Source organism: Anopheles merus, unplaced genomic scaffold, assembly GCF_017562075.2.
Source record: "Anopheles merus strain MAF unplaced genomic scaffold, AmerM5.1 LNR4000861, whole genome shotgun sequence".
Lineage (NCBI taxonomy): Eukaryota > Metazoa > Arthropoda > Insecta > Diptera > Culicidae > Anopheles > Anopheles merus.
The window spans coordinates 1,893-28,632 of NW_024428441.1; the positions used below are offsets into that span (position 1 = coordinate 1,893).

General features: G+C 40.7%; 8 protein-coding genes and 1 pseudogene across 8 annotated transcripts; 5 read left to right on the top strand and 4 right to left on the bottom strand.

Annotated features, from left to right (window-relative positions):
• Positions 1–2,430: 2,430 nt before the first annotated feature.
• LOC121603107 (histone H2A-like) lies at positions 2,431–5,488 on the bottom strand. Its single transcript, XM_041931828.1, has 2 exons — positions 5,483–5,488; positions 2,431–3,004 (listed from the first exon to the last, which is right to left on the bottom strand). Exons 1-2 carry the CDS (start codon positions 5,486–5,488, stop codon positions 2,564–2,566), a joined length of 447 nt encoding a protein of 148 aa, XP_041787762.1. The 3' UTR covers positions 2,431–2,563.
• A 3,532-nt stretch (positions 5,489–9,020) lies between these two features.
• Positions 9,021–9,472, top strand: LOC121603109 (histone H2B). The gene has a single exon (XM_041931831.1). It carries the CDS (start codon positions 9,070–9,072, stop codon positions 9,442–9,444), a length of 375 nt encoding a protein of 124 aa, XP_041787765.1. The 5' UTR covers positions 9,021–9,069; the 3' UTR covers positions 9,445–9,472.
• A 728-nt stretch (positions 9,473–10,200) lies between these two features.
• On the bottom strand, positions 10,201–18,812 carry LOC121603114. Its single transcript, XM_041931835.1, has 5 exons — positions 18,352–18,812; positions 16,532–16,882; positions 10,994–11,192; positions 10,887–10,905; positions 10,201–10,725 (listed from the first exon to the last, which is right to left on the bottom strand). Exons 1-5 carry the CDS (start codon positions 18,757–18,759, stop codon positions 10,236–10,238), a joined length of 1,467 nt encoding a protein of 488 aa, XP_041787769.1. The 5' UTR covers positions 18,760–18,812; the 3' UTR covers positions 10,201–10,235.
• Positions 10,861–11,269, top strand: LOC121603112 (histone H4). Its single transcript, XM_041931834.1, has one exon. It carries the CDS (start codon positions 10,902–10,904, stop codon positions 11,211–11,213), a length of 312 nt encoding a protein of 103 aa, XP_041787768.1. The 5' UTR covers positions 10,861–10,901; the 3' UTR covers positions 11,214–11,269.
• On the bottom strand, positions 16,011–16,960 carry LOC121603110 (histone H2A). Its single transcript, XM_041931832.1, has one exon. The coding sequence runs from the start codon at positions 16,898–16,900 to the stop codon at positions 16,526–16,528; it is 375 nt and encodes a 124-aa protein (XP_041787766.1). The 5' UTR covers positions 16,901–16,960; the 3' UTR covers positions 16,011–16,525.
• LOC121603108 (histone H2B) lies at positions 17,135–17,585 on the top strand. The gene has a single exon (XM_041931830.1). It carries the CDS (start codon positions 17,183–17,185, stop codon positions 17,555–17,557), a length of 375 nt encoding a protein of 124 aa, XP_041787764.1. The 5' UTR covers positions 17,135–17,182; the 3' UTR covers positions 17,558–17,585.
• Positions 18,813–18,973: 161 nt separating the features above from the next.
• LOC121603111 (histone H4) lies at positions 18,974–19,382 on the top strand. The gene has a single exon (XM_041931833.1). It carries the CDS (start codon positions 19,015–19,017, stop codon positions 19,324–19,326), a length of 312 nt encoding a protein of 103 aa, XP_041787767.1. The 5' UTR covers positions 18,974–19,014; the 3' UTR covers positions 19,327–19,382.
• A 4,744-nt stretch (positions 19,383–24,126) lies between these two features.
• LOC121603116 (histone H2A) lies at positions 24,127–25,076 on the bottom strand. Its single transcript, XM_041931836.1, has one exon. The coding sequence runs from the start codon at positions 25,014–25,016 to the stop codon at positions 24,642–24,644; it is 375 nt and encodes a 124-aa protein (XP_041787770.1). The 5' UTR covers positions 25,017–25,076; the 3' UTR covers positions 24,127–24,641.
• A 161-nt stretch (positions 25,077–25,237) lies between these two features.
• Positions 25,238–25,675, top strand: LOC121603113 (annotated as a pseudogene).
• Positions 25,676–26,740: the final 1,065 nt, after the last annotated feature.

Consider the following 26,740-nt stretch of genomic DNA (forward strand, 5'->3'; position numbering starts at 1 on the left):
AATAATGAGAGAATAACAATATAGAACACAAATAAAAAGTAGTTCAGGATTTTTATTAAAATGAATACATTGATAATTTATGTGTATAAAATTTTTTTAACATAAATATTATCTTATTATTGTTCACATCAATTAGAGTTCTAACAACTTAAAGAAATGCTTTTAGAAAATTAAAAACATAGATATGGATTTTAGCATATGAACTTATTTATTCATTTGCCACCCTTTTGGTAAAACTAGAATATTGAACATTATAAAAGTATTTATCAACCTCGTTAAGAGCCCTTAAAAGCCCCCGCACCCAAATAATTATCTTTCAAAATGGCCATAAACGTAAACTTTATGAGCAGTTAATTTATTTCACAGTTTAATTTATTCCATATACTTTCAATATTTTTATTTTATACTTTGGCAATGTTACTACCAATTAAAGGCTTTGAGGGTTTTAATAACTTTAAACTGTAAGACTATTTTGCTTAAATCATAGTGTTTAATGCAAATATAAATCTGTGTTTTACTTCTAATTTACTTCTAATGCCACAAGGAAGCAATATTGGCCCGCTTCTTTCATATTGTTTATCAACGATGTTACCCTGGCTTTACCTCCCGACAGTATCAGTCTGTTTGCTGACGACGCAAACATTTTTGCGCCTATTCACAACACAGGTGATTGTACATTCCTGCAAGACTGCATCGAAATTTTCTGTTCGTGGTGCAAGCGTAATGGACTGACTATCTGCATCGAGTAATGTTACTGTGTGTCTTTTAGTCGATGCAGGAGCCCAGTGACTGGGACCTACTTCATGGACGGCACTGCAGTTAATCGACAGAATCATGCCAAAGACCTGGGCGTTCTGCTTGACTCTAGTTTGAACTTTAAACAGCATATCGATGACGTTGTAGCCAGAGGAAATCAATTACTTGGCGTGGTTATCCGGACAACTAATGAATTCCGCAACCCCATGTGCATCAAAGCTGTGTACAACTGCATCGTTCGTTCGGTTCTGGAATATTCGTGCGTAGTCTGGAGCCCAACTACCGCTTCTTCTTCATTGCTCGACTCGAGGTGATTCAACGTAAGCTCACGAGATATGCCCTACGCCTACTTCCCTGGCAGATCGCAATAATCTTCCTCCGTATGCTGCGCGGTGCCGTCTTCTAGGCCTTGAACCTCTTTCGGTTAGAAGACGCAATGCACAGTGCTCTTTCATCATCGCTGGATTGCTAAATGGCTCTATCGACTCATCGCCTTTGTTGCATCGAGTCGATATCTATGCACCATCCCGAACACTTAGGTCTAGAGAAACTCTACGGCTCGCTCAACCCCGCTCCAGTGCTGGTCGGTCTGACCCTATGTTCCGCATGTCGGCTGTCTTCAACACTGTCTCGGATTGCTTCGACTTCGACATCTCAACTCAGTGCTTCAAGGAACGTCTCCGGCTTTTGCCGTGGCCGCAGTGAATTGCGATGTAAATCTTATTTTTGCTATGTATTTTTATTCTCAATTGAACTGTTACATCTTAATTAGGCCATACGCCCGTTTGAAGATTAAATAATAAATAATAATAATAATAAATTAATAATAATAATAATTTTAAAATTATATCACATTTCAATCGATTTACCCTAGAGCAAAAAGCTTATATTTTCATCAAATTGTTTAAAAATTCATTTGAGTAATGTACAGTGGTCGATCGCGAAGCTGACGCAACCTCTATAAAATGATGCTTGGGAATTTAAAAGGCAAGTAACGCTTCTCCTTTGTAACGTAAATGGCTGAGCCTTACTTTACCAATTATTTAGATGGCGTTACTATTGGTTGCAGGGACTTTGATCACCACTAGATGGCGTTATTGAATGTGGAGTTGCACATGCGTTAGGGGCATTTCAATTTATTGTTTTTTATTGGCATTCCTACATTGCTAATGAAATATTGTTTAAAAAAATATTATAAAATGCTACATATATTTATATGGTTATTTAAATGAAGGGTAAAGGGAAACATTATTGAGTGTGTTTATTTATATGATGTTCCTAATTTTTGGTCCACCTTTTTTAAAGCCATTTTCAACGTTTCCCAATCAATTGGCCAAGTCAAACTTTTGTGAGAACCTAACCTTACCTGAACACACAACATTTTTCGACAACCAACACTTTTAACATTTGACCGTAGTTAACGATAAATCAGGTAAACGTGTCCTTTAGCGTTTCCAGAAAAAAGGTCAACACACAGGTATCACTGCTTGCATTTGCTATGGTAAAACCAACCCTCACTACCAAGCTACCTGGAAATTTTTACACATCGCTTATGATATGCTGCATTTTTCAGAATTCGCAGGGTTAGAGAATTGAAAACAGTAAATGATGCTTTTTGTGCCCAAGGAGGCACATTTTTTCATTTACATTTTGTACACACTTTCAATCACGGTTCTATATTAGAAAATGTTCTTACTTCTGGTTGTCCCATATCAGCATAAATCGAATAAAATGTCTTTGGCAAAGTTATTTGTCGCCCTGAAAAGGACGGTTTTGGTTTGAGATGAAAGAAGCTTTGTCACACAGTTTAAGCCTTCTTTTCGGTCTTCTTGGGCAGCAGCACGGCCTGAATGTTGGGCAGCACACCACCCTGAGCGATGGTTACTCCGGACAGCAGCTTGTTCAACTCCTCGTCGTTGCGGATGGCCAGCTGCAGATGACGCGGGATGATGCGCGTCTTCTTGTTGTCACGGGCAGCGTTTCCGGCCAACTCAAGCACTTCAGCGGCCAAGTATTCCATGACGGCTGCCAGATACACGGGCGCTCCGGCACCGACGCGCTCGGCATAGTTACCCTTGCGCAGGAGACGATGAATACGGCCAACGGGGAACTGAAGACCGCACGATTGGAACGGGACTTTGCCTTTCCCTTTACCTTTCCTCCCTTTCCACGGCCAGACATGGTTAGATTTTATTGGGGAACGTTTGTAAGGGATCACGAACAACACGATGTTCTCTTTGATAAGGGTCTTTTTATAATGGAGCAATCTCGACCCGACCGATGCTTATATAGCAGCTTATTCGTGCTGCGCGATACTCGTTTGGAATTTTTCGAGCTGCACGATACGTATCCTCTCTCACGGCCCGTTATAAGCGATCGGAGAGCTCGGATTTTTTCTAGAACGCAATCACCCCTTGAATCCATTATAAAAAGATCATTATAAAAAGACCCATCATTCAACGTTCAACCATTTTTAAAAAGACCCTTCTCAAAGAGAACATCGTGTTGCTCGTGATCCATTTTAAAAAGACCATTCTTGTGCGAGCGGTTAACCCGGACGGACGTGTTTTTGTTCAACTCCAGTGTCTACGCCAACGGTCTCGGAGAGAACGTTGGCAAGAAGTGAAAATACCGTTACTTTTTGTGTGTGATCTCGGGAGAGAAAAAACCACAGTGCCAGCTGCGCGCGTTGATATTTGTTCAGTGAGAGTGACACATACACACGCACACACGACACAGTTTGGAACGTGCGACAAGCACAGCGCTTTGGCGCCAAGAACGTCGTTCGCTGCGTAAGCAGTGAAGCCGGTGTTTTCGTGCCATTTTACCCCGCTACTCGGGAGAGTAACGAGTGAAATTATCTTATTTGTCTTGCATTAAAATTCTATTGTTTTTATTATTCCGAAATTGTAAATATTAGTCTTAAATTTAATTGAACTTTCGCTTTTCAGGAACACTTTTTTACTTTATTTTTTTTATATATATACCTCTTATACATTATATACATTGCATTGAACTAAATAATACTAACCAACCCGGCAAAATGCCGGGACCCTCGCATCCTGTACGGGATGCACTTCCGCCCGAGCCTCCCCAGAGAGCTCGATCATTACCACCATGGATGGACCGTAATAACGAGTTTGGGGACATGAAGTTCCTCGTTCTCGAGCCGTTGAAAGGCTTTAAGCTCCCGCAAAACCCATGGATCATTTCAAAGAGCATTACCAACGTGGTTGGAGAGCTTACCGAAAGCAGCCACTCGATGGAATTTGGGCAGAAATATCTCATCAAAACCCGAACCTTGCGCAGTACACAAAAATGCAAAGCATCACGCAACTCATCGACGGTACGAAAGTATCCATCACCCCTCACGCTACGTTGAACACAGTCCAGTGCGTAATATTCGCCCCGGAGCTGAAAGGACTGAAGGACGAAGAAATTCTGCTGAACATGGAAAGTCAAAACGTCAAGCAAGTCCGACGATTCACCCGAAAGGTGAATGACGAAATACAACCAACGAACTCTTTCCTGATACGCGTGGAAGCTGGAAAAATACCGGAATCCCTTCGCGTAGGGCTGTTGCAGGTGCGAACGAAACCATACTACCCAAAACCAATGCTGTGCTACAAATGCGCCAGCTTTGGGCACACAAAAGTACGCTGCTCAAAGGGACAGGTCTGTGGAAACTGCGGAACCGCAGCACACGGAGAATGTTCGACCCATCCCGCTTGCGTGAACTGCAAAGGCGAACACAGCGCGTTCTCTCGCGAATGCCCTGCGTTCCAATTTGAAGAACAAGTCATAAAAATAAAAGTCGACCACAACTGCACCTACAAGGAAGCTCGGCAAATGGCACTCCAACAACATCAGCACAAGTGCTGTACAGCAGCGAATCACATTTGCGCAACAAACTACAACGGTGGATGAAAAAGACATCAAAATCAAGCGGCTCGAAGAAGAACAGAACGAACTGAAGAAAACGATCCTAGAAAAGATGAAAAAAATGGATACCCAGAGCAAGCTCATCGAAGCTCTTCTGAAGAAACTGAAAGAACCAAATGTAAATTTACAGAATAATAAGAATAACACAACTAACGAAGCCACAACACAAATCGAAGAAAATCAAAGCAAGACCCAATCCAACAATGTCTGCAACAGCAACAACAATATTGAAGCAACGGATAACCCCGAAACCGACAACGAAACGAATGACCAGGAAACGATGTCTACATCCGACACAGAATCAGAAAATTCGGCCGCATCCATCATTTCAGCACAATCCCGCAAACGAAACCACAACCTGGAAAACGTTTCATCAGAAGAAGAAGAATTAAGAAATGCAGTGAAAAACATGGCATCCAACGAAATCGCAGTCATCTCGCCCATCGCTTCTCCCACTCTTCCCTCGGAACAACGATCACCAACTGCCAAACCATCGAAGAAAAACATCGCCACTGAATTTATTCTCCTTTCCTCTTACCCTAATTGTTTACTGACCTAAACCATAATAATGCTCTCCTCAACCAATAATACTAATGACACAAACAAACCATTCCTACTAAACTGGAACATAAGAGGAATGAACACTAACCTCTACGAACTTCAACTACTAATAAACGAATACAAACCTGCCGTCATAACACTTCAAGAAGTTCGCGATCCGCCTAATACCAACCATTCTCCACTTAACCACTACAATTGGTCCTACAAGCTTTCTCCAACTAACCCACATCACAGTGTTGCAATAGGTGTACATAAATCTATTCCCTTCAAATTAATAAAAACTAACACCAATCTTTCCGCAATAGCAGTCAACATAAAGTCTCCCATAGACATGACCATTGTCTCACTCTACATGCCCCCTAGAGCTACCTTCAACCAATCCGAACTTAACTCTTTTCTTAACCTTTTTTCCCATCCCTTGCTAATAGCAGGAGATCTTAATGCAGAAGATAAAAACCTTAGAATCTCTAAAACTAACAGAAAATTCAATAGACTCAATAACATTTTTACTAACCATAATCTCTCTTTCATTTCTAACCCTAACCCAACCCGACTATGTATCTCATCAGGTACAGAATCCTTCCTTGACTATGTCATCTCATCCTTCTCCCTTCTTAACGAACTTAAACTATACGTATTGGCGGACACACATGGCAGTGATCACTATCCGATCATCGTGAAAAGTAAACCATCGCTTCCGGAAAACAAACAACGACCAAAATGGAAATATGAAAATGCCGATTGGACATCATACCAAATTAATGTACTGATACACCTACATTCAGACCCCCAGCCCACAGAAGGAAACATCATTAAAATCATAAACGATGCAGCAGCGAAATCAATACCAAATCAAAGGGCAAACCTGGCAAGCGAAGTGTTCACTGGTGGAACGACACTGTCGCTAAAGCCATAAAAAGAGACGTAAAGCGCTCCGAAAACTGCAGAATGCCAAGAAAAACCAAGACCACACCCATATCCCTACCCTCTCCGAGGAATTTCAAATTGCCCATCGCATTGCAAGAGAGGAAATCAAAAAGGCAAAACAAGAATCATGGAATAGATTCAAAGATAGCATAAGTCCCGAAATGTCTGGAAAAGACATGTGGAGAAATGTAAAATGCCTTACAGAACGCAAGCAAGACATCGCTCATATCATCATCAAAACCGATGACGACACAATAGTCCCAGTTGAGTCAACACCAGAGGTACTTGCCACTCATTTTGCCACCATATCCGCCACAAATAGTTATTCCCCAGAATTTAAGACTATCAAAGCAACAACCGAGTCCATCCCACTAAATTTCAATAGCAGACCCAACATTCATTACAACAGATCCTTTTCCATAGCCGAACTGAATTGTGCTCTTGCAAAGTGCAAAGGCAACTCAGCCGGACCAGACGACATTGGCTATCCACTGCTAAAAACCTTCCTTCTGAAGGAAAATACCTACTCTTAAAGCTATACAACTTCATCTGGCAGAGTGGCAAAATTCCTCCTCACTGGAAGAAAAGTTTAACAATTCCCATATTAAAGCCCGACAAATCAAAACACAGCCCAAATAGCTACCGACCAATAAGTTTACTAAACTGCATCGGAAAAGTGTTGGAACGAATGGTAAACCGACGTCTTACCCAAGAACTGGAAGGCAGGAAACTCCTCAGCATAAGTCAACATGCGTTTAGATGCGGATTAGGCACGGAAACTTACTTTGTGCAACTCGAAGAACTACTGGCCAAAGTAAAATCCGATAAACATCATGCCGACTGTGCTATCATCGACTTGGCTAAAGCTTTCGATCGGACATGGAAATACGCAATCATGCGCCAGCTAGCCAGATGGAATTTCGGAGGTAACATGATCACATTCCTCGATGATTTCCTCTCAGACCGTACCTTCGAGGTTCTGATTGGAACGAACAAATCTAGCACTAAAACGCTCGAAAACGGAGTTCCTCAGGGAGCCATCCTTTCTCCAACATTATTTCTGATCAGCATCGAAAGTCTTCTCCGCTCACTACCACCATCCATCACTCCATTGGTGTACGCTGATGATATCGTTCTGATCTCGAGCAATGCAGATAATGGAGTTGCGCGATACAATTTGCAACAGGGACTGCACATCTTATGGGAATGGTCAAAACGTATTGGTTATGACATCGCTGCTGAAAAAAGCAATATAATGCACATCTGCAACAAACCACATCCAACCGTACCGCTTTGCCTTAATCAAAGACAAATTCCAGACTGCAAAAAAGCAAAGATACTCGGGATCACAATAGACCAAAAACTCACATTCCAAGCCCACATTAAACAGCTAAAAACTACAGCTACCAAGAAAATCAACCTTTTCCAAATGCTCAGCACAGGAACCCACAAAGCTTCAAAAGATACACTTATCTTCATTATTAATCACTGGTTGCTTCCAAACTACTGTACGGTATAGAAATAGTATCGATTAAAAAGGAACAGTTTGAAAAAGCAATAAGCCCCATCTACCATGCCGTTCTACGATATGCCATAGGCGCCTTCCGAACCAGCCCCATCGTCTCTATGCTAAGTGAGAGCGGACTTCTTCCACTTAGCCATATAATAACAACTAAATTAGCCGCAACAGCAACAAGAATTAAAGAAAAGAATATCCAAGCACCATCATTCCTCAATAGAGCCAACTCCAAACTTTTCGCTATAACAAACTGCAATATCCCGGATATCACAACACTGTTACATCTTGGCACTAGGCCGTGGTACCATGAACCCCCTAACATAGACTGGCATTTTAAAAACATCCTTAAAGCAGGTTGCAATAGTACAATAGCACAAAAACATTTCATAGAACACACAAACAACAAATACATGAAGCACAACCACATTTACACCGATGGATCCGTCGATGGAGCAGCAGCAGGATTCGGGATTTACTCACCCATTGATAAAGTAGCGTCCAAACTGCCGGATCACACTTCCATCTTTACGGCAGAAACGTTGGCAATAATCCAGGCAGTTGAAGATACTCTGCGCTCTGACCTGGAAAACGTCATCTTTACCGACAGCGCAAGTGTCCTCTCGGCACTAGAGCATGGAACATGTAAGGACCCAAACATCCAAAAGCTCTACCAGGTCACTAGCCACACATAAACCAGGATCAACAACTCACCATCTGTTGGATACCTGGTCACGCTGGTATCAAAGGCAACGAGATCGCCGACCGCCTCGCCAACAAAGGCCGAAGAAAAACATCAACCTACAACACCTCGCTGCCTAAAAGAGACGCAATTATCTATATAAATGGAAAAATAAGAGAGGCGTGGGAAAAGGAATGGTTTAAAACCAAGAACAACTTCCTTCGGCTAGTGAAATCAACAACTACACCATGGCCATCAGTAATAAAACATCGAGACCAAAAGATCCTTACTCGATTAAGAATAGGCCACACTAGACTGACCCACAGCCATCTCATCGAACGATCCAGTCCTCCTCTCTGCCAATTCTGCGGGACCACTATAACAATATTCCACCTCTTAACAGAATGCCACGGATACACACAACTTCGTAAGACTTGCCATCTTGACTCCAACATAGACTCAATACTTTCACTTCACCCTCAGAAACAAGAAAATCTACTAAAATTTCTAAAACTATCACATTTATTCCATCAACTATAACAATCTAATAGTCTAACTTTTCCCCACAAAGAGGCGAAAGAACTCCGCAGGAGCCAAAGCCTCTCTAAACCATACTAACAACAACAACATCACCCCTTGAATCGAACACATCGTGTCCCAGTGTTGAGTGAATTTTTCGGTCGAAATGGCACCCAAAACCAGTGGAAAAGCTGCGAAGAAGTCTGGCAAAGCCCAGAAAAATATTTCCAAGTCCGACAAGAAAAAGAAGCGCAAGACCCGCAAGGAAAGCTACGCTATTTACATCTACAAAGTGTTGAAGCAAGTCCACCCGGATACTGGCATCTCTTCGAAGGCCATGAGCATCATGAACAGTTTCGTTAACGATATCTTCGAACGCATTGCTGCCGAGGCATCCCGCTTGGCGCATTACAACAAGCGTTCGACGATCACGTCCCGCGAAATCCAAACCGCTGTTCGTCTGCTGCTGCCTGGTGAGCTTGCCAAGCACGCCGTCTCCGAAGGAACAAAGGCTGTCACAAAGTACACCAGCTCGAAGTAAGCCACTGAAATGATTGGCTTCTTTACATGAACGTCTCTTAAATCGGTCCTTTTCAGGACCACAAACCACATTCAAACAAAGAATTATCCTTCATTTCATCCGCAATGGTTGGAAGCGTTTTCCGAAGTGAAATTGTAAATGAAGTTTCGTGTATCGTGATTTATGCATAGAAATCGTTTCGTTCGTTGTATGAAAATCATTTTTTTATTTAAATTTTCCTCGCGCGTACGAGGATAATTTATCGACAAAGCAACCACTTGCAGCTTATGTGTCGTGAGTTAAATGTTGTAATAGATTTGTTCGATTTTAATGTTGCTTTATAAGTATTGAAGGATCGTTTTCGTATATGTTTGCATTTTCGTGCCCATGAGTAACAGTTTAGCTGTTTGTGTCGAACATTTGTTGTAAAATATATAGTCATACTATTCGTTCATGGTTTGTTGTAAGCTGCGATGTTGGTAATATAGTGATAGGTAATATAGATGGCAATGAAGTATTGGTAAACATCATCAAAATCCTCAGCAGCCTTATAAAAAGCGAAACTTTGTCAAGAAAAAGTTAAATTACCTCCCATAACGATGATTGTTTGAAACGAATATTCCCCGTTCTCATGATTATCTCGTAAAAACAAAACGACATACGCGTTAGTTTGCCTTCACATGTACCATTTCATAATAGCAATCGAAAGATAATTCTTGGTATGTTCAATAGTATTGGTGGTCCTGAAAAGGACCGTTTTGAGAAGGAAATGTCCCGTTGAGACAGGGACTGCTTCCGGATGCATGGACGATTTAGGCACGCTCTCCGCGGATGCGACGGGCCAGCTGGATGTCTTTGGGCATGATGGTGACGCGCTTGGCGTGGATGGCGCACAGATTCGTGTCTTCGAACAGACCAACCAGGTACGCCTCGCTGGCTTCCTGCAGCGCCATCACGGCTGAGCTCTGGAAGCGGAGATCAGTCTTGAAGTCCTGGGCGATCTCACGCACCAAGCGCTGGAAGGGCAGCTTGCGGATGAGCAGCTCGGTCGACTTCTGGTAGCGACGGATTTCTCGGAGGGCCACCGTTCCCGGACGGTAACGATGCGGCTTCTTCACTCCTCCGGTGGCCGGGGCACTTTTACGAGCAGCCTTGGTGGCCAGCTGCTTGCGAGGAGCCTTACCTCCAGTCGATTTACGAGCGGTTTGCTTGGTACGAGCCATTTCACTGCGGGAGCGTAGGTTTCGTTGAGCACGGAGCAAACTTGTTTCTTTAACAAAAGTTGAACGTTGAATGAGGAAACTGCTCGAACAACAGCTCTATTTATGCGCTTGTCAACCCCTATTTTCTCTCATCTTAAGAGCAAGAGGGAATGCGTGGATGAAAAAGTATAAATAGGGACGTTGAGCTCGAAAACGCTCATTCGTGATCGTCAATTTAAAGTGTGAACATCGTGCACGTACAATCCTGTGCTCATCATGACTGGAAGAGGAAAGGGAGGAAAAGGTCTGGGTAAAGGAGGAGCCAAGCGTCACCGAAAAGTGCTGCGGGATAACATCCAGGGCATTACCAAGCCCGCCATCCGCCGTTTGGCTCGGCGCGGAGGAGTGAAACGTATTTCCGGCCTCATCTACGAGGAAACCCGTGGCGTCCTGAAAGTGTTTCTGGAGAATGTGATCCGTGATGCGGTCACTTACACTGAACACGCCAAGCGCAAGACCGTCACTGCTATGGATGTGGTGTATGCTCTGAAGCGTCAGGGCCGTACTCTGTACGGTTTCGGAGGTTAAATTCAACGTGCTCTCACAAACCTCCAAATGGAGTCTCAAATCAAACGGTCCTTTTCAGGACCACAATACATTACTCAAGAGCTGTGTCTTTCGCAACATTCAACAATTATTATTTGAGAAAAAAGTTCTATGATATATTACTCGCATAACAAGCACTCACACTGCTGCATATTCAGTGCATTTACATTCAATGGTGTTTTGTAAATCTGTTTTTTTAACTTATACCTATGCGTTTGAAGCTTACATAAAAGCGACGATTGAAGCGTTTGTTTAAAGAAATAATTTTTATTTATTTTTTTATATATTGATTTATTTTATATTTTCTAATAAAAATATTTCTTTTTCAGGGCAAATCTCGCATCCTCTTGAAGCAATAATCGCCGCGTGGAGCATACCGTTTTTTGCATCAGCTCAAATCTGACCAACACATGCGCATCGTTCATTGATACTTGCGATAACTCATCAAAAGAAGAAAAACGGGTGAAAAAAACAACACTGTTCACATGAGGTTTGTGAATTTATTATACAGCAACAGCTAACAGCGTCAATGCTGCCTTTGAATCCGTAAATCACTCAATGCTAATTTCAAAACTATCAAGCTACGGAGTAAATAGGGCGCTAGTTCATTTGCTCTCTTGTTATTTAAGTGATGAGCATATTACAGTGAATATTTCCTCCTCTCTATCTGCACCATTCACCAACCCGTCCGGGTTCCACAATGCAGCATTCTCGGCCCTTTTCTTTTTAACATTTTCATAAATGATGTTATTCACGTTATGCCGGATTGCGAAAAATTGTTTTATGCAGGTGATATGAAAATGTTCCTACCGGTATCAGATCAAACCAATTCTTTAACTCTTCAAATCTGTTTAACTTGATTTAACGCGTTGTGTAATTCCAATTGTATGCGTCTCAACATATCAATATGTTCTGTTACATCCTACACTAGGAAAAGATTTCCCATTATTTGCGAATATAAAATTGATGATAGATCAAAGCCGCGTAAAATGTGATTCATGATTTAGGCGCTCATGTAGATAGCAGACTAACGTTATAGAACCACTATAAAGCAATACTTTAAAAAGCTTTCCGTTTGTTAGGATTCATTTTGCGTGTTGAGAAAGACTTCAAAGATCCATTCAGTAAAATGCTGTGTATTGTGCAATTGTCCGTCCTACCTAAGAATTTGCTAGTATTATTTGGACACCGACATAGCAACATTTAAAATATAGGCTAGAATCGGTTCAACGCAAGCTTACTCGTTCAAGGTTTTATCATCTCCCGACGTCTCGTAATTCTGTTTGTCCCTCTTACCGTACAAGGTGCCTGTTATTTGGACTAGAACCTCTGCAACATAGAAGCAAGAAGTGCTTATTTATACACAAACTTGTTAGCGGATCTTTCGAAGGCCCGTCATTTTTTAATAAATAGAACTTTCAGGGCCCAATAAGATTGTTAAGGACCAGAACTTTATTCAACATATAATTAAGATCGACTAATGTTGGATATAACGATCTTTTATAACAATTTACGGTCTTTTTTAGATAGCTTAGTGAGACGCATCCACAGTTTATGTTATGTTGTTTATTTATTTGGTTAATTGACAGTTAAACTAATTATGTCTTTCGATGCGTTTTTGTTAGCACTGTTCTATAGCATTTATTATAGAAACGAGAATGTTATATAAGCTTATGTTAGCTTGAAAACTTTCGGAGTAGATAAAAATAATAATAACAATAAGCTTCTTTTCAAAAAGTACATTTTTTTTTCGTTTCTATATATTCTATTTCTTTTCTTAATTTTTGATTACAATAAACCTTTTCCGCGCACACACAAAACATTGCCTCAACTGAAAACCTTAAAACAGTTTACATCACCAGACTTTTAAAAAACTAAAATGTGTATTGTGTGTTAATTTGAAGATTTTTGAAGGAATCTTAAGCCTGTTCGGAATATGTATCAAATCGTTTGCAATATGAAACATGAGCTCGAAACTGTCCAGGAAACGAATCAAAATTTCCATGCAGATTAATGATATTTAAAATTGTTTCGAGTAAAATAATTGAGAATCTTGATTTTTTAATCAAATGTACTAGGTTTGCGATTGGTTTGTGATTAATACAATAGTTTTGCCAATTGAAATTGCATAAGTAAAACAATATTAATTGCCAAAAATGATTAAAGTAGTTGCAATTCAACGCTATTTCGGTGCAAAGTTTATATAAATAAATAAAAATTCTAAATTATATTTTAAGTTTACGAAGCATTATGAATTATTGCGTCTTAGAAAAGATAAATCTCACCACTTGAGTTGTTTATAAGAGCAAAATTTTGCAAATGTACCATATTCTCCAGAGATCGTTAACAAGTGTTAAGCAAGAGCTACCCGCCAAATACTTTATGCAAGATTTGCTAGCAGGATGATATGAAGATGTAGAAATTAACTCAACCTCCAAAATCCAGAATGTTAACTGAATGTCATACATTTTCTTGGGATACAATTTTTACAATTGGTGATTGTTCCCCAGCTGTCGTTATCATACAAATGTTTCCCAGTTATTATCCAGGACAAACACCCTGGGATCTCATGAACACCCGCCCTCTACGTTACGCCAGCGTTACACGTAACGCCTGTTTAGCGCAAACCCAAGCAGCATTTTTTAACGCCTGGTTTTACCATCGTAGATAAGCAAATTGGTAGATTATTAATCATGTCTTAATATTTATTATTTGTATGCAATAATGAGAGAATAACAATATAGAACACAAATAAAAAGTAGTTCAGGATTTTTATTAAAAATGAATACATTGATAATTTATGTGTATAAAATTTTTTAACATAAATATTATCTTATTATTGTTCACATCAATTAGAGTTCTAACAACTTAAAGAAATGCTTTTAGAACAATTAAAAACATAGATATGGATTTTAGCATATGAAACTTATTTATTCATTTGCCAACCTTTTGGTAAAACTAGAATATTGAACATTATAAAAGTATTTATCAACCTCGTTAAGAGCCCTTAAAAGCCCCACGCACCCAAAATAATTATCTTTCAAAATGGCCATAAACGTAAACTTTATGAGCAGTTAATTTATTTCACAGGTTTAATTTATTTCCATATACTTTCAATATTTTATATTTTATACTTTGGCAATGTTACTCCAATTAAAGGCTTTGAGGGTTTTAATAACTTTAAACTGTAAGACTATTTTGCTTAAATCATAGTGTTTAATGCAAATAATAAATCTGTGTTTTACTTCTAATTTACTTCTAATGCCACAAGGAAGCAATATTGGCCCGCTTCTCTTCATATTGTTTATCAACGATGTTACCCTGGCTTTACCTCCCGACAGTATCAGTCTGTTTGCTGACGACGCAAACATTTTTGCGCCTATTCACAACACAGGTGATTGTACATTCCTGCAAGACTGCATCGAAATTTTCTGTTCGTGGTGCAAGCGTAATGGACTGACTATCTGCATCGAGTAATGTTACTGTGTGTCTTTTAGTCGATGCAGGAGCCCAGTGACTGGGACCTACTTCATGGACGGCACTGCAGTTAATCGACAGAATCATGCCAAAGACCTGGGCGTTCTGCTTGACTCTAGTTTGAACTTTAAACAGCATATCGATGACGTTGTAGCCAGAGGAAATCAATTACTTGGCGTGGTTATCCGGACAACTAATGAATTCCGCAACCCCATGTGCATCAAAGCTGTGTACAACTGCATCGTTCGTTCGGTTCTGGAATATTCGTGCGTAGTCTGGAGCCCAACTACCGCTTCTTCAATTGCTCGACTCGAGGTGATTCAACGTAAGCTCACGAGATATGCCCTACGCCTACTTCCCTGGCAGGATCGCAATAATCTTCCTCCGTATGCTGCGCGGTGCCGTCTTCTAGGCCTTGAACCTCTTTCGGTTAGAAGACGCAATGCACAGTGCTCTTTCATCGCTGGATTGCTAAATGGCTCTATCGACTCATCGCCTTTGTTGCATCGAGTCGATATCTATGCACCATCCCGAACACTTAGGTCTAGAGAAACTCTACGGCTCGCTCAACCCCGCTCCAGTGCTGGTCGGTCTGACCCTATGTTCCGCATGTCGGCTGTCTTCAACACTGTCTCGGATTGCTTCGACTTCGACATCTCAACTCAGTGCTTCAAGGAACGTCTCCGGCTTTTGCCGTGGCCGCAGTGAATTGCGATGTAAATCTTATTTTTGCTATGTATTTTTTTTCTCAATTGAACTGTTACATCTTAATTAGGCCATACGGCCCGTTGAAGATTAAATAAATAATAATAATAATAATAATATTAATAATAATAATAATTTTAAAATTATATCACATTTCAATCGATTTACCCTAGAGCAAAAAGCTTATATTTTCATCAAATTGTTTAAAAATTCATTTGAGTAATGTACAGTGGTCGATCGCGAAGCTGACGCAACCTCTATAAAATGATGCTTGGGAATTTTAAAAGGCAAGTAACGCTTCTCCTTTGTAACGTAAATGGCTGAGCCTTACTTTTACCAATTATTTAGATGGCGTTACTATTGGTTGCAGGGACTTTGATCACCACTAGATGGCGTTATTGAATGTGGAGTTGCACATGCGTTAGGGGCATTTCAATTTATTGTTTTTTATTGGCATTCCTACATTGCTAATGAAATATTGTTTAAAAAAATATTATAAAATGCTACATATATTTATATGGTTATTTAAATGAAGGGTGAAGGGAAACATTATTGAGTGTGTTTATTTATATGAATGTTCCTAATTTTTGGTCCACCTTTTTTAAAGCCATTTTCAACGTTTCCCAATCAATTGGCCAAGTCAAACTTTTGTGAGAACCTAACCTTACCTGAACACACAACATTTTTCGACAACCAACACTTTTAACATTTGACCGTAGTTAACGATAAATCAGGTAAACGTGTCCTTTAGCGTTTCCAGAAAAAAAGGTCAACACACAGGTATCACTGCTTGCATTTGCTATGGTAAAACCAACCCTCACTACCAAGCTACCTGGAAATTTTTACACATCGCTTATGATATGCTGCATTTTTCAGAATTCGCAGGGTTAGAGAATTGAAAACAGTAAATGATGCTTTTTGTGCCCAAAGGAGGCACATTTTTTCATTTACATTTTGTACACACTTTCAATCACGGTTCTATATTAGAAAATGTTCTTACTTCTGGTTGTCCCATATCAGCATGAATCAAATAAAATGTCTTTGGCAAAGTTATTTGTCGCCCTGAAAAGGACGGTTTTGGGTTTGAGATGAAAGAAGCTTTGTCACACAGTTTAAGCCTTCTTTTCGGTCTTCTTGGGCAGCAGCACGGCCTGAATGTTGGGCAGCACACCACCCTGAGCGATGGTTACTCCGGACAGCAGCTTGTTCAACTCCTCGTCGTTGCGGATGGCCAGCTGCAGATGACGCGGGATGATGCGCGTCTTCTTGTTGTCACGGGCAGCGTTTCCGGCCAACTCAAGCACTTCAGCGGCCAAGTATTCCATGACGGCTGCCAGATACACGGGCGCTCCGGCACCGACGCGCTCGGCATAGTTACCCTTGCGCAGGAGACGATGAATACGGCCAACGGGGAACTGAAGACCGGCACGATTGGAACGGGACTTTGCCTTTCCCTTTACCTTTCCTCCCTTTCCACGGCCAGACATGGTTAGATTTTATTGGGGAACGTTTGTAAGGGATCACGAACAACACGATGTTCTCTTTGATAAGGGTCTTTTTATAATGGAGCAATCTCGACCCGACCGATGCTTATATAGCAGCTTATTCGTGCTGCGCGATACTCGTTTGGAATTTTTCGAGCTGCACGATACGTATCCTCTCTCACGGCCCGTTATAAGCGATCGGAGAGCTCGGATTTTTTCTAGAACGCAATCACCCCTTGAATCGAACACATCGTGTCCCAGTGTTGAGTGAATTTTTCGGTCGAAATGGCACCCAAAACCAGTGGAAAAGCTGCGAAGAAGTCTGGCAAAGCCCAGAAAAATATTTCCAAGTCCGACAAGAAAAAGAAGCGCAAGACCCGCAAGGAAAGCTACGCTATTTACATCTACAAAGTGTTGAAGCAAGTCCACCCGGATACTGGCATCTCTTCGAAGGCCATGAGCATCATGAACAGTTTCGTTAACGATATCTTCGAACGCATTGCTGCCGAGGCATCCCGCTTGGCGCATTACAACAAGCGTTCGACGATCACGTCCCGCGAAATCCAAACCGCTGTTCGTCTGCTGCTGCCTGGTGAGCTTGCCAAGCACGCCGTCTCCGAAGGAACAAAGGCTGTCACAAAGTACACCAGCTCGAAGTAAGCCACTGAAATGATTGGCTTCTTTACATGAACGTCTCTTAAATCGGTCCTTTTCAGGACCACAAACCACATTCAAACAAAGAATTATCCTTCATTTCATCCGCAATGGTTGGAAGCGTTTTCCGAAGTGAAATTGTAAATGAAGTTTCGTGTATCGTGATTTATGCATAGAAATCGTTTCGTTCGTTGTATGAAAATCATTTTTTTATTTAAATTTTCCTCGCGCGTACGAGGATAATTTATCGACAAAGCAACCACTTGCAGCTTATGTGTCGTGAGTTAAATGTTGTAATAGATTTGTTCGATTTTAATGTTGCTTTATAAGTATTGAAGGATCGTTTTCGTATATGTTTGCATTTTCGTGCCCATGAGTAACAGTTTAGCTGTTTGTGTCGAACATTTGTTGTAAAATATATAGTCATACTATTCGTTCATGGTTTGTTGTAAGCTGCGATGTTGGTAATATAGTGATAGGTAATATAGATGGCAATGAAGTATTGGTAAACATCATCAAAATCCTCAGCAGCCTTATAAAAAGCGAAACTTTGTCAAGAAAAAGTTAAATTACCTCCCATAACGATGATTGTTTGAAACGAATATTCCCCGTTCTCATGATTATCTCGTAAAAACAAAACGACATACGCGTTAGTTTGCCTTCACATGTACCATTTCATAATAGCAATCGAAAGATAATTCTTGGTATGTTCAATAGTATTGGTGGTCCTGAAAAGGACCGTTTTGAGAAGGAAATGTCCCGTTGAGACAGGGACTGCTTCCGGATGCATGGACGATTTAGGCACGCTCTCCGCGGATGCGACGGGCCAGCTGGATGTCCTTGGGCATGATGGTGACGCGCTTGGCGTGGATGGCGCACAGATTCGTGTCTTCGAACAGACCAACCAGGTACGCCTCGCTGGCTTCCTGCAGCGCCATCACGGCTGAGCTCTGGAAGCGGAGATCAGTCTTGAAGTCCTGGGCGATCTCACGCACCAAGCGCTGGAAGGGCAGCTTGCGGATGAGCAGCTCGGTCGACTTCTGGTAGCGACGGATTTCTCGGAGGGCCACCGTTCCCGGACGGTAACGATGCGGCTTCTTCACTCCTCCGGTGGCCGGGGCACTTTTACGAGCAGCCTTGGTGGCCAGCTGCTTGCGAGGAGCCTTACCTCCAGTCGATTTACGAGCGGTTTGCTTGGTACGAGCCATTTCACTGCGGGAGCGTAGGTTTCGTTGAGCACGGAGCAAACTTGTTTCTTTAACAAAAGTTGAACGTTGAATGAGGAAACTGCTCGAACAACAGCTCTATTTATGCGCTTGTCAACCCCTATTTTCTCTCATCTTAAGAGCAAGAGGGAATGCGTGGATGAAAAAGTATAAATAGGGACGTTGAGCTCGAAAACGCTCATTCGTGATCGTCAATTTAAAGTGTGAACATCGTGCACGTACAATCCTGTGCTCATCATGACTGGAAGAGGAAAGGGAGGAAAAGGTCTGGGTAAAGGAGGAGCCAAGCGTCACCGAAAAGTGCTGCGGGATAACATCCAGGGCATTACCAAGCCCGCCATCCGCCGTTTGGCTCGGCGCGGAGGAGTGAAACGTATTTCCGGCCTCATCTACGAGGAAACCCGTGGCGTCCTGAAAGTGTTTCTGGAGAATGTGATCCGTGATGCGGTCACTTACACTGAACACGCCAAGCGCAAGACCGTCACTGCTATGGATGTGGTGTATGCTCTGAAGCGTCAGGGCCGTACTCTGTACGGTTTCGGAGGTTAAATTCAACGTGCTCTCACAAACCTCCAAATGGAGTCTCAAATCAAACGGTCCTTTTCAGGACCACAATACATTACTCAAGAGCTGTGTCTTTCGCAACATTCAACAATTATTATTTGAGAAAAAAGTTCTATGATATATTACTCGCATAACAAGCACTCACACTGCTGCATATTCAGTGCATTTACATTCAATGGTGTTTTGTAAATCTGTTTTTTTAACTTATACCTATGCGTTTGAAGCTTACATAAAAGCGACGATTGAAGCGTTTGTTTAAAGAAATAATTTTTATTTATTTTTTTATATATTGATTTATTTTATATTTTCTAATAAAAATATTTTCTTTTTCAGGGCAAATCTCGCATCCTCTTGAAGCAATAATCGCCGCGTGGAGCATACCGTTTTTTGCATCAGCTCAAATCTGACCAACACATGCGCATCGTTCATTGATACTTGCGATAACTCATCAAAAGAAGAAAACGGGTGAAAAAACAACACTGTTCACATGAGGTTTGTGAATTTATTATACAGCAACAGCTAACAGCGTCAATGCTGCCTTTGAATCCGTAAATCACTCAATGCTAATTTCAAAACTATCAAGCTACGGAGTAAATAGGGCGCTAGTTCATTTGCTCTCTTGTTATTTAAGTGATGAGCATATTACAGTGAATATTTCCTCCTCTCTATCTGCACCATTCACCAACCCGTCCGGGGTTCCACAATGCAGCATTCTCGGCCCTTTTCTTTTTAACATTTTCATAAATGATGTTATTCACGTTATGCCGGATTGCGAAAAATTGTTTTATGCAGGTGATATGAAAATGTTCCTACCGGTATCAGATCAAACCAATTCTTTAACTCTTCAAATCTGTTTAACTTGATTTAACGCGTTGTGTAATTCCAATTGTATGCGTCTCAACATATCAATATGTTCTGTTACATCCTACACTAGGAAAAGATTTCCCATTATTTGCGAATATAAAATTGATGATAGATCAAAGCCGCGTAAAAATGTGATTCATGATTTAGGCGCTCATGTAGATAGCAGACTAACGTTATAGAACCACTATAAAGCAATACTTTAAAAAGCTTTCCGTTTGTTAGGATTCATTTTGCGTGTTGAGAAAGACTTCAAAGATCCATTCAGTAAAAATGCTGTGTATTGTGCAATTGTCCGTCCTACCTAAGAATTTGCTAGTATTATTTGGACACCGACATAGCAACATTTAAAATATAGGCTAGAATCGGTTCAACGCAAGCTTACTCGTTCAAGGTTTTATCATCTCCCGACGTCTCGTAATTCTGTTTGTCCCTCTTACCGTACAAGGTGCCTGTTATTTGGACTAGAACCTCTGCAACATAGAAGCAAGAAGTGCTTATTTATACACAAACTTGTTAGCGGATCTTTCGAAGGCCCGTCATTTTTTAATAAATAGAACTTTCAGGGCCCAATAAGATTGTTAAGGACCAGAACTTTATTCAACATATAATTAAGATCGACTAATGTTGGATATAACGATCTTTTATAACAATTTACGGTCTTTTTTAGATAGCTTAGTGAGACGCATCCACAGTTTATGTTATGTTGTTTATTTATTTGGTTAATTGACAGTTAAACTAATTATGTCTTTCGATGCGTTTTTGTTAGCACTGTTCTATAGCATTTATTATAGAAACGAGAATGTTATATAAGCTTATGTTAGCTTGAAAACTTTCGGAGTAGATAAAAATAATAATAACAATAAGCTTCTTTTCAAAAAGTACATTTTTTTTTCGTTTCTATATATTCTATTTCTTTTCTTAATTTTTGATTACAATAAAACCTTTTCCGCGCACACACAAAACATTGCCTCAACTGAAAACCTTAAAACAGTTTACATCACCAGACTTTTAAAAAACTAAAAATGTGTATTGTGTGTTAATTTGAAGATTTTTGAAGGAATCTTAAGCCTGTTCGGAATATGTATCAAATCGTTTGCAATATGAAACATGAGCTCGAAACTGTCCAGGAAACGAATCAAAATTTCCATGCAGATTAATGATATTTAAAATTGTTTCGAGTAAAATAATTGAGAATCTTGATTTTTTAATCAAATGTACTAGGTTTGCGATTGGTTTGTGATTAATACAATAGTTTTGCCAATTGAAATTGCATAAGTAAAACAATATTAATTGCCAAAAATGATTAAAGTAGTTGCAATTCAACGCTATTTCGGTGCAAAGTTTATATAAATAAATAAAAATTCTAAATTATATTTTAAGTTTACGAAGCATTATGAATTATTGCGTCTTAGAAAAGATAAATCTCACCACTTGAGTTGTTTATAAGAGCAAAATTTTGCAAATGTACCATATTCTCCAGAGATCGTTAACAAGTGTTAAGCAAGAGCTACCCGCCAAATACTTTATGCAAGATTTGCTAGCAGGATGATATGAAGATGTAGAAATTAACTCAACCTCCAAAATCCAGAATGTTAACTGAATGTCATACATTTTCTTGGGATACAATTTTTACAATTGGTGATTGTTCCCCAGCTGTCGTTATCATACAAATGTTTCCCAGTTATTATCCAGGACAAACACCCTGGGATCTCATGAACACCCGCCCTCTACGTTACGCCAGCGTTACACGTAACGCCTGTTTAGCGCAAACCCAAGCAGCATTTTTTAACGCCTGGTTTTACCATCGTAGATAAGCAAATTGGTAGATTATTAATCATGTCTTAATATTGATTATTTGTATGCAATAATGAGAGAATAACAATATAGAACACAAATAAAAAGTAGTTCAGGATTTTTATTAAAAATGAATACATTGATAATTTATGTGTATAAAATTTTTTTAACATAAATATTATCTTATTATTGTTCACATCAATTAGAGTTCTAACAACTTAAAGAAATGCTTTTAGAACAATTAAAAACATAGATATGGATTTTAGCATATGAAACTTATTTATTCATTTGCCAACCTTTTGGTAAAACTAGAATATTGAACATTATAAAAGTATTTATCAACCTCGTTAAGAGCCCTTAAAAGCCCCACGCACCCAAAATAATTATCTTTCAAAATGGCCATAAACGTAAACTTTATGAGCAGTTAATTTATTTCACAGGTTTAATTTATTTCCATATACTTTCAATATTTTATATTTTATACTTTGGCAATGTTACTCCAATTAAAGGCTTTGAGGGTTTTAATAACTTTAAACTGTAAGACTATTTTGCTTAAATCATAGTGTTTAATGCAAATAATAAATCTGTGTTTTACTTCTAATTTACTTCTAATGCCACAAGGAAGCAATATTGGCCCGCTTCTCTTCATATTGTTTATCAACGATGTTACCCTGGCTTTACCTCCCGACAGTATCAGTCTGTTTGCTGACGACGCAAACATTTTTGCGCCTATTCACAACACAGGTGATTGTACATTCCTGCAAGACTGCATCGAAATTTTCTGTTCGTGGTGCAAGCGTAATGGACTGACTATCTGCATCGAGTAATGTTACTGTGTGTCTTTTAGTCGATGCAGGAGCCCAGTGACTGGGACCTACTTCATGGACGGCACTGCAGTTAATCGACAGAATCATGCCAAAGACCTGGGCGTTCTGCTTGACTCTAGTTTGAACTTTAAACAGCATATCGATGACGTTGTAGCCAGAGGAAATCAATTACTTGGCGTGGTTATCCGGACAACTAATGAATTCCGCAACCCCATGTGCATCAAAGCTGTGTACAACTGCATCGTTCGTTCGGTTCTGGAATATTCGTGCGTAGTCTGGAGCCCAACTACCGCTTCTTCAATTGCTCGACTCGAGGTGATTCAACGTAAGCTCACGAGATATGCCCTACGCCTACTTCCCTGGCAGGATCGCAATAATCTTCCTCCGTATGCTGCGCGGTGCCGTCTTCTAGGCCTTGAACCTCTTTCGGTTAGAAGACGCAATGCACAGTGCTCTTTCATCGCTGGATTGCTAAATGGCTCTATCGACTCATCGCCTTTGTTGCATCGAGTCGATATCTATGCACCATCCCGAACACTTAGGTCTAGAGAAACTCTACGGCTCGCTCAACCCCGCTCCAGTGCTGGTCGGTCTGACCCTATGTTCCGCATGTCGGCTGTCTTCAACACTGTCTCGGATTGCTTCGACTTCGACATCTCAACTCAGTGCTTCAAGGAACGTCTCCGGCTTTTGCCGTGGCCGCAGTGAATTGCGATGTAAATCTTATTTTTGCTATGTATTTTTTTTCTCAATTGAACTGTTACATCTTAATTAGGCCATACGGCCCGTTGAAGATTAAATAAATAATAATAATAATAATAATAATAATAATAATAATTTTAAAATTATATCACATTTCAATCGATTTACCCTAGAGCAAAAAGCTTATATTTTCATCAAATTGTTTAAAAATTCATTTGAGTAATGTACAGTGGTCGATCGCGAAGCTGACGCAACCTCTATAAAATGATGCTTGGGAATTTTAAAAGGCAAGTAACGCTTCTCCTTTGTAACGTAAATGGCTGAGCCTTACTTTTACCAATTATTTAGATGGCGTTACTATTGGTTGCAGGGACTTTGATCACCACTAGATGGCGTTATTGAATGTGGAGTTGCACATGCGTTAGGGGCATTTCAATTTATTGTTTTTTATTGGCATTCCTACATTGCTAATGAAAATATTGTTTAAAAAAATATTATAAAATGCTACATATATTTATATGGTTATTTAAATGAAGGGTGAAGGGAAACATTATTGAGTGTGTTTATTTATATGAATGTTCCTAATTTTTGGTCCACCTTTTTTAAAGCCATTTTCAACGTTTCCCAATCAATTGGCCAAGTCAAACTTTTGTGAGAACCTAACCTTACCTGAACACACAACATTTTTCGACAACCAACACTTTTAACATTTGACCGTAGTTAACGATAAATCAGGTAAACGTGTCCTTTAGCGTTTCCAGAAAAAAAGGTCAACACACAGGTATCACTGCTTGCATTTGCTATGGTAAAACCAACCCTCACTACCAAGCTACCTGGAAATTTTTACACATCGCTTATGATATGCTGCATTTTTCAGAATTCGCAGGGTTAGAGAATTGAAAACAGTAAATGATGCTTTTTGTGCCCAAAGGAGGCACATTTTTTCATTTACATTTTGTACACACTTTCAATCACGGTTCTATATTAGAAAATGTTCTTACTTCTGGTTGTCCCATATCAGCATGAATCAAATAAAATGTCTTTGGCAAAGTTATTTGTCGCCCTGAAAAGGACGGTTTTGGGTTTGAGATGAAAGAAGCTTTGTCACACAGTTTAAGCCTTCTTTTCGGTCTTCTTGGGCAGCAGCACGGCCTGAATGTTGGGCAGCACACCACCCTGAGCGATGGTTACTCCGGACAGCAGCTTGTTCAACTCCTCGTCGTTGCGGATGGCCAGCTGCAGATGACGCGGGATGATGCGCGTCTTCTTGTTGTCACGGGCAGCGTTTCCGGCCAACTCAAGCACTTCAGCGGCCAAGTATTCCATGACGGCTGCCAGATACACGGGCGCTCCGGCACCGACGCGCTCGGCATAGTTACCCTTGCGCAGGAGACGATGAATACGGCCAACGGGGAACTGAAGACCGGCACGATTGGAACGGGACTTTGCCTTTCCCTTTACCTTTCCTCCCTTTCCACGGCCAGACATGGTTAGATTTTATTGGGGAACGTTTGTAAGGGATCACGAACAACACGATGTTCTCTTTGATAAGGGTCTTTTTATAGGATGGACCGATGCTTATATAGCAGCTTATTCGTGCTGCGCGATACTCGTTTGGAATTTTTCGAGCTGCACGATACGTATCCTCTCTCACGGCCCGTTATAAGCGATCGGAGAGCTCGGATTTTTTCTAGAACGCAATCACCCCTTGAATCGAACACATCGTGTCCCAGTGTTGAGTGAATTTTTCGGTCGAAATGGCACCCAAAACCAGTGGAAAAGCTGCGAAGAAGTCTGGCAAAGCCCAGAAAAATATTTCCAAGTCCGACAAGAAAAAGAAGCGCAAGACCCCGCAAGGAAAGCTACGCTATTTACATCTACAAAGTGTTGAAGCAAGTCCACCCGGATACTGGCATCTCTTCGAAGGCCATGAGCATCATGAACAGTTTCGTTAACGATATCTTCGAACGCATTGCTGCCGAGGCATCCCGCTTGGCGCATTACAACAAGCGTTCGACGATCACGTCCCGCGAAATCCAAACCGCTGTTCGTCTGCTGCTGCCTGGTGAGCTTGCCAAGCACGCCGTCTCCGAAGGAACAAAGGCTGTCACAAAGTACACCAGCTCGAAGTAAGCCACTGAAATGATTGCTTCTTTACATGAACGTCTCTTAAATCGGTCCTTTTCAGGACCACAAAAACCACATTCAAACAAAGATTATCCTTCATTTCATCCGCAATGGTTGGAAGCGTTTTCCGAAGTGAAATGTAAATGAATTCGTGTATCGTGATTTATGCATAGATCGTTTCGTTTCTTGTATGAAAATCATTTTTTTATTTAAATTTTCCTCGCGCGTACGAGGATAATTTATCGACAAAGCAACCACTTGCAGCTTATGTGTCGTGAGTTAAATGTTGTAATAGATTTGTTCGATTTTAATGTTGCTTTATAAGTATTGAAGGATCGTTTTCGTATATTTTGTTGGCATTTTCGTGCCCATGAGTAACAGTTTAGCTGTTTGTGTCGAACATTTGTTGTAAAATATATAGTCATACTATTCGTTCATGGTTTGTTGTAAGCTGCGATGTTGGTATATAGTGATGGTAATATAGATGGCAATGAAGTATTGGTAACATCATCAAAATCCTCAGCAGCCTTATAAAAAGCGAAACTTTGTCAAGAAAAAGTTAAATTACCTCCCATAACGATGATTGTTTGAAACGAATATTCCCCGTTCTCATGATTATCTCGTAAAAACAAACGACATACGCGTTATTTGCCTTCACATGTACCATTTCATAATAGCAATCGAAAGATAATTCTTGGTATGTTCAATAGTATTGGTGGTCTTGAAAAGGACCGTTTTGAGAAGGAAATGTCCCGTTGAGACAGGGACTGCTTCCGGATGCATGGACGATTTAGGCACGCTCTCCGCGGATGCGACGGGCCAGCTGGATTCCTTGGGCATGATGGTGACGCGCGCTTGGCGTGGATGGCGCACAGATTCGTGTCTTCGAACAGACCAACCAGTACGTAGCCTCGCTGGCTTCCTGCAGCGCCATCACGGCTGAGCTCTGGAAGCGGAGATCAGTCTTGAAGTCCTGGGCGATCTCACGCACCAAGCGCTGGAGGGCAGCTTGCGGAGAGCAGCTCGGTCGACTTCTGGTAGCGACGGATTTCTCGGAGGGCCACCGTTCCCGGACGGTAACGATG

Bases quoted from the DNA above. Each gene is read 5' to 3' on its own strand.
- LOC121603108 (XM_041931830.1), top strand. From the start codon at position 17,183: ATGGCACCCAAAACCAGTGGAAAAGCTGCGAAGAAGTCTGGCAAAGCC.
- LOC121603111 (XM_041931833.1), top strand. From the start codon at position 19,015: ATGACTGGAAGAGGAAAGGGAGGAAAAGGTCTGGGTAAAGGAGGAGCC.
- LOC121603116 (XM_041931836.1), bottom strand. From the start codon at position 25,016: ATGTCTGGCCGTGGAAAGGGAGGAAAGGTAAAGGGAAAGGCAAAGTCC.
- LOC121603109 (XM_041931831.1), top strand. From the start codon at position 9,070: ATGGCACCCAAAACCAGTGGAAAAGCTGCGAAGAAGTCTGGCAAAGCC.
- LOC121603110 (XM_041931832.1), bottom strand. From the start codon at position 16,900: ATGTCTGGCCGTGGAAAGGGAGGAAAGGTAAAGGGAAAGGCAAAGTCC.
- LOC121603114 (XM_041931835.1), bottom strand. From the start codon at position 18,759: ATGGCTCGTACCAAGCAAACCGCTCGTAAATCGACTGGAGGTAAGGCT. The intron at 16,883-18,351 runs TAAATCGTCCAT...GGCCGTGGAAAG, and splicing joins GCATCCGCGGAGAGCGTGCC to GGAGGAAAGGTAAAGGGAAA. The intron at 11,193-16,531 runs GCTTAAACTGTG...GAAACCGTACAG, and splicing joins CCAAGAAGACCGAAAAGAAG to AGTACGGCCCTGACGCTTCA.
- LOC121603112 (XM_041931834.1), top strand. From the start codon at position 10,902: ATGACTGGAAGAGGAAAGGGAGGAAAAGGTCTGGGTAAAGGAGGAGCC.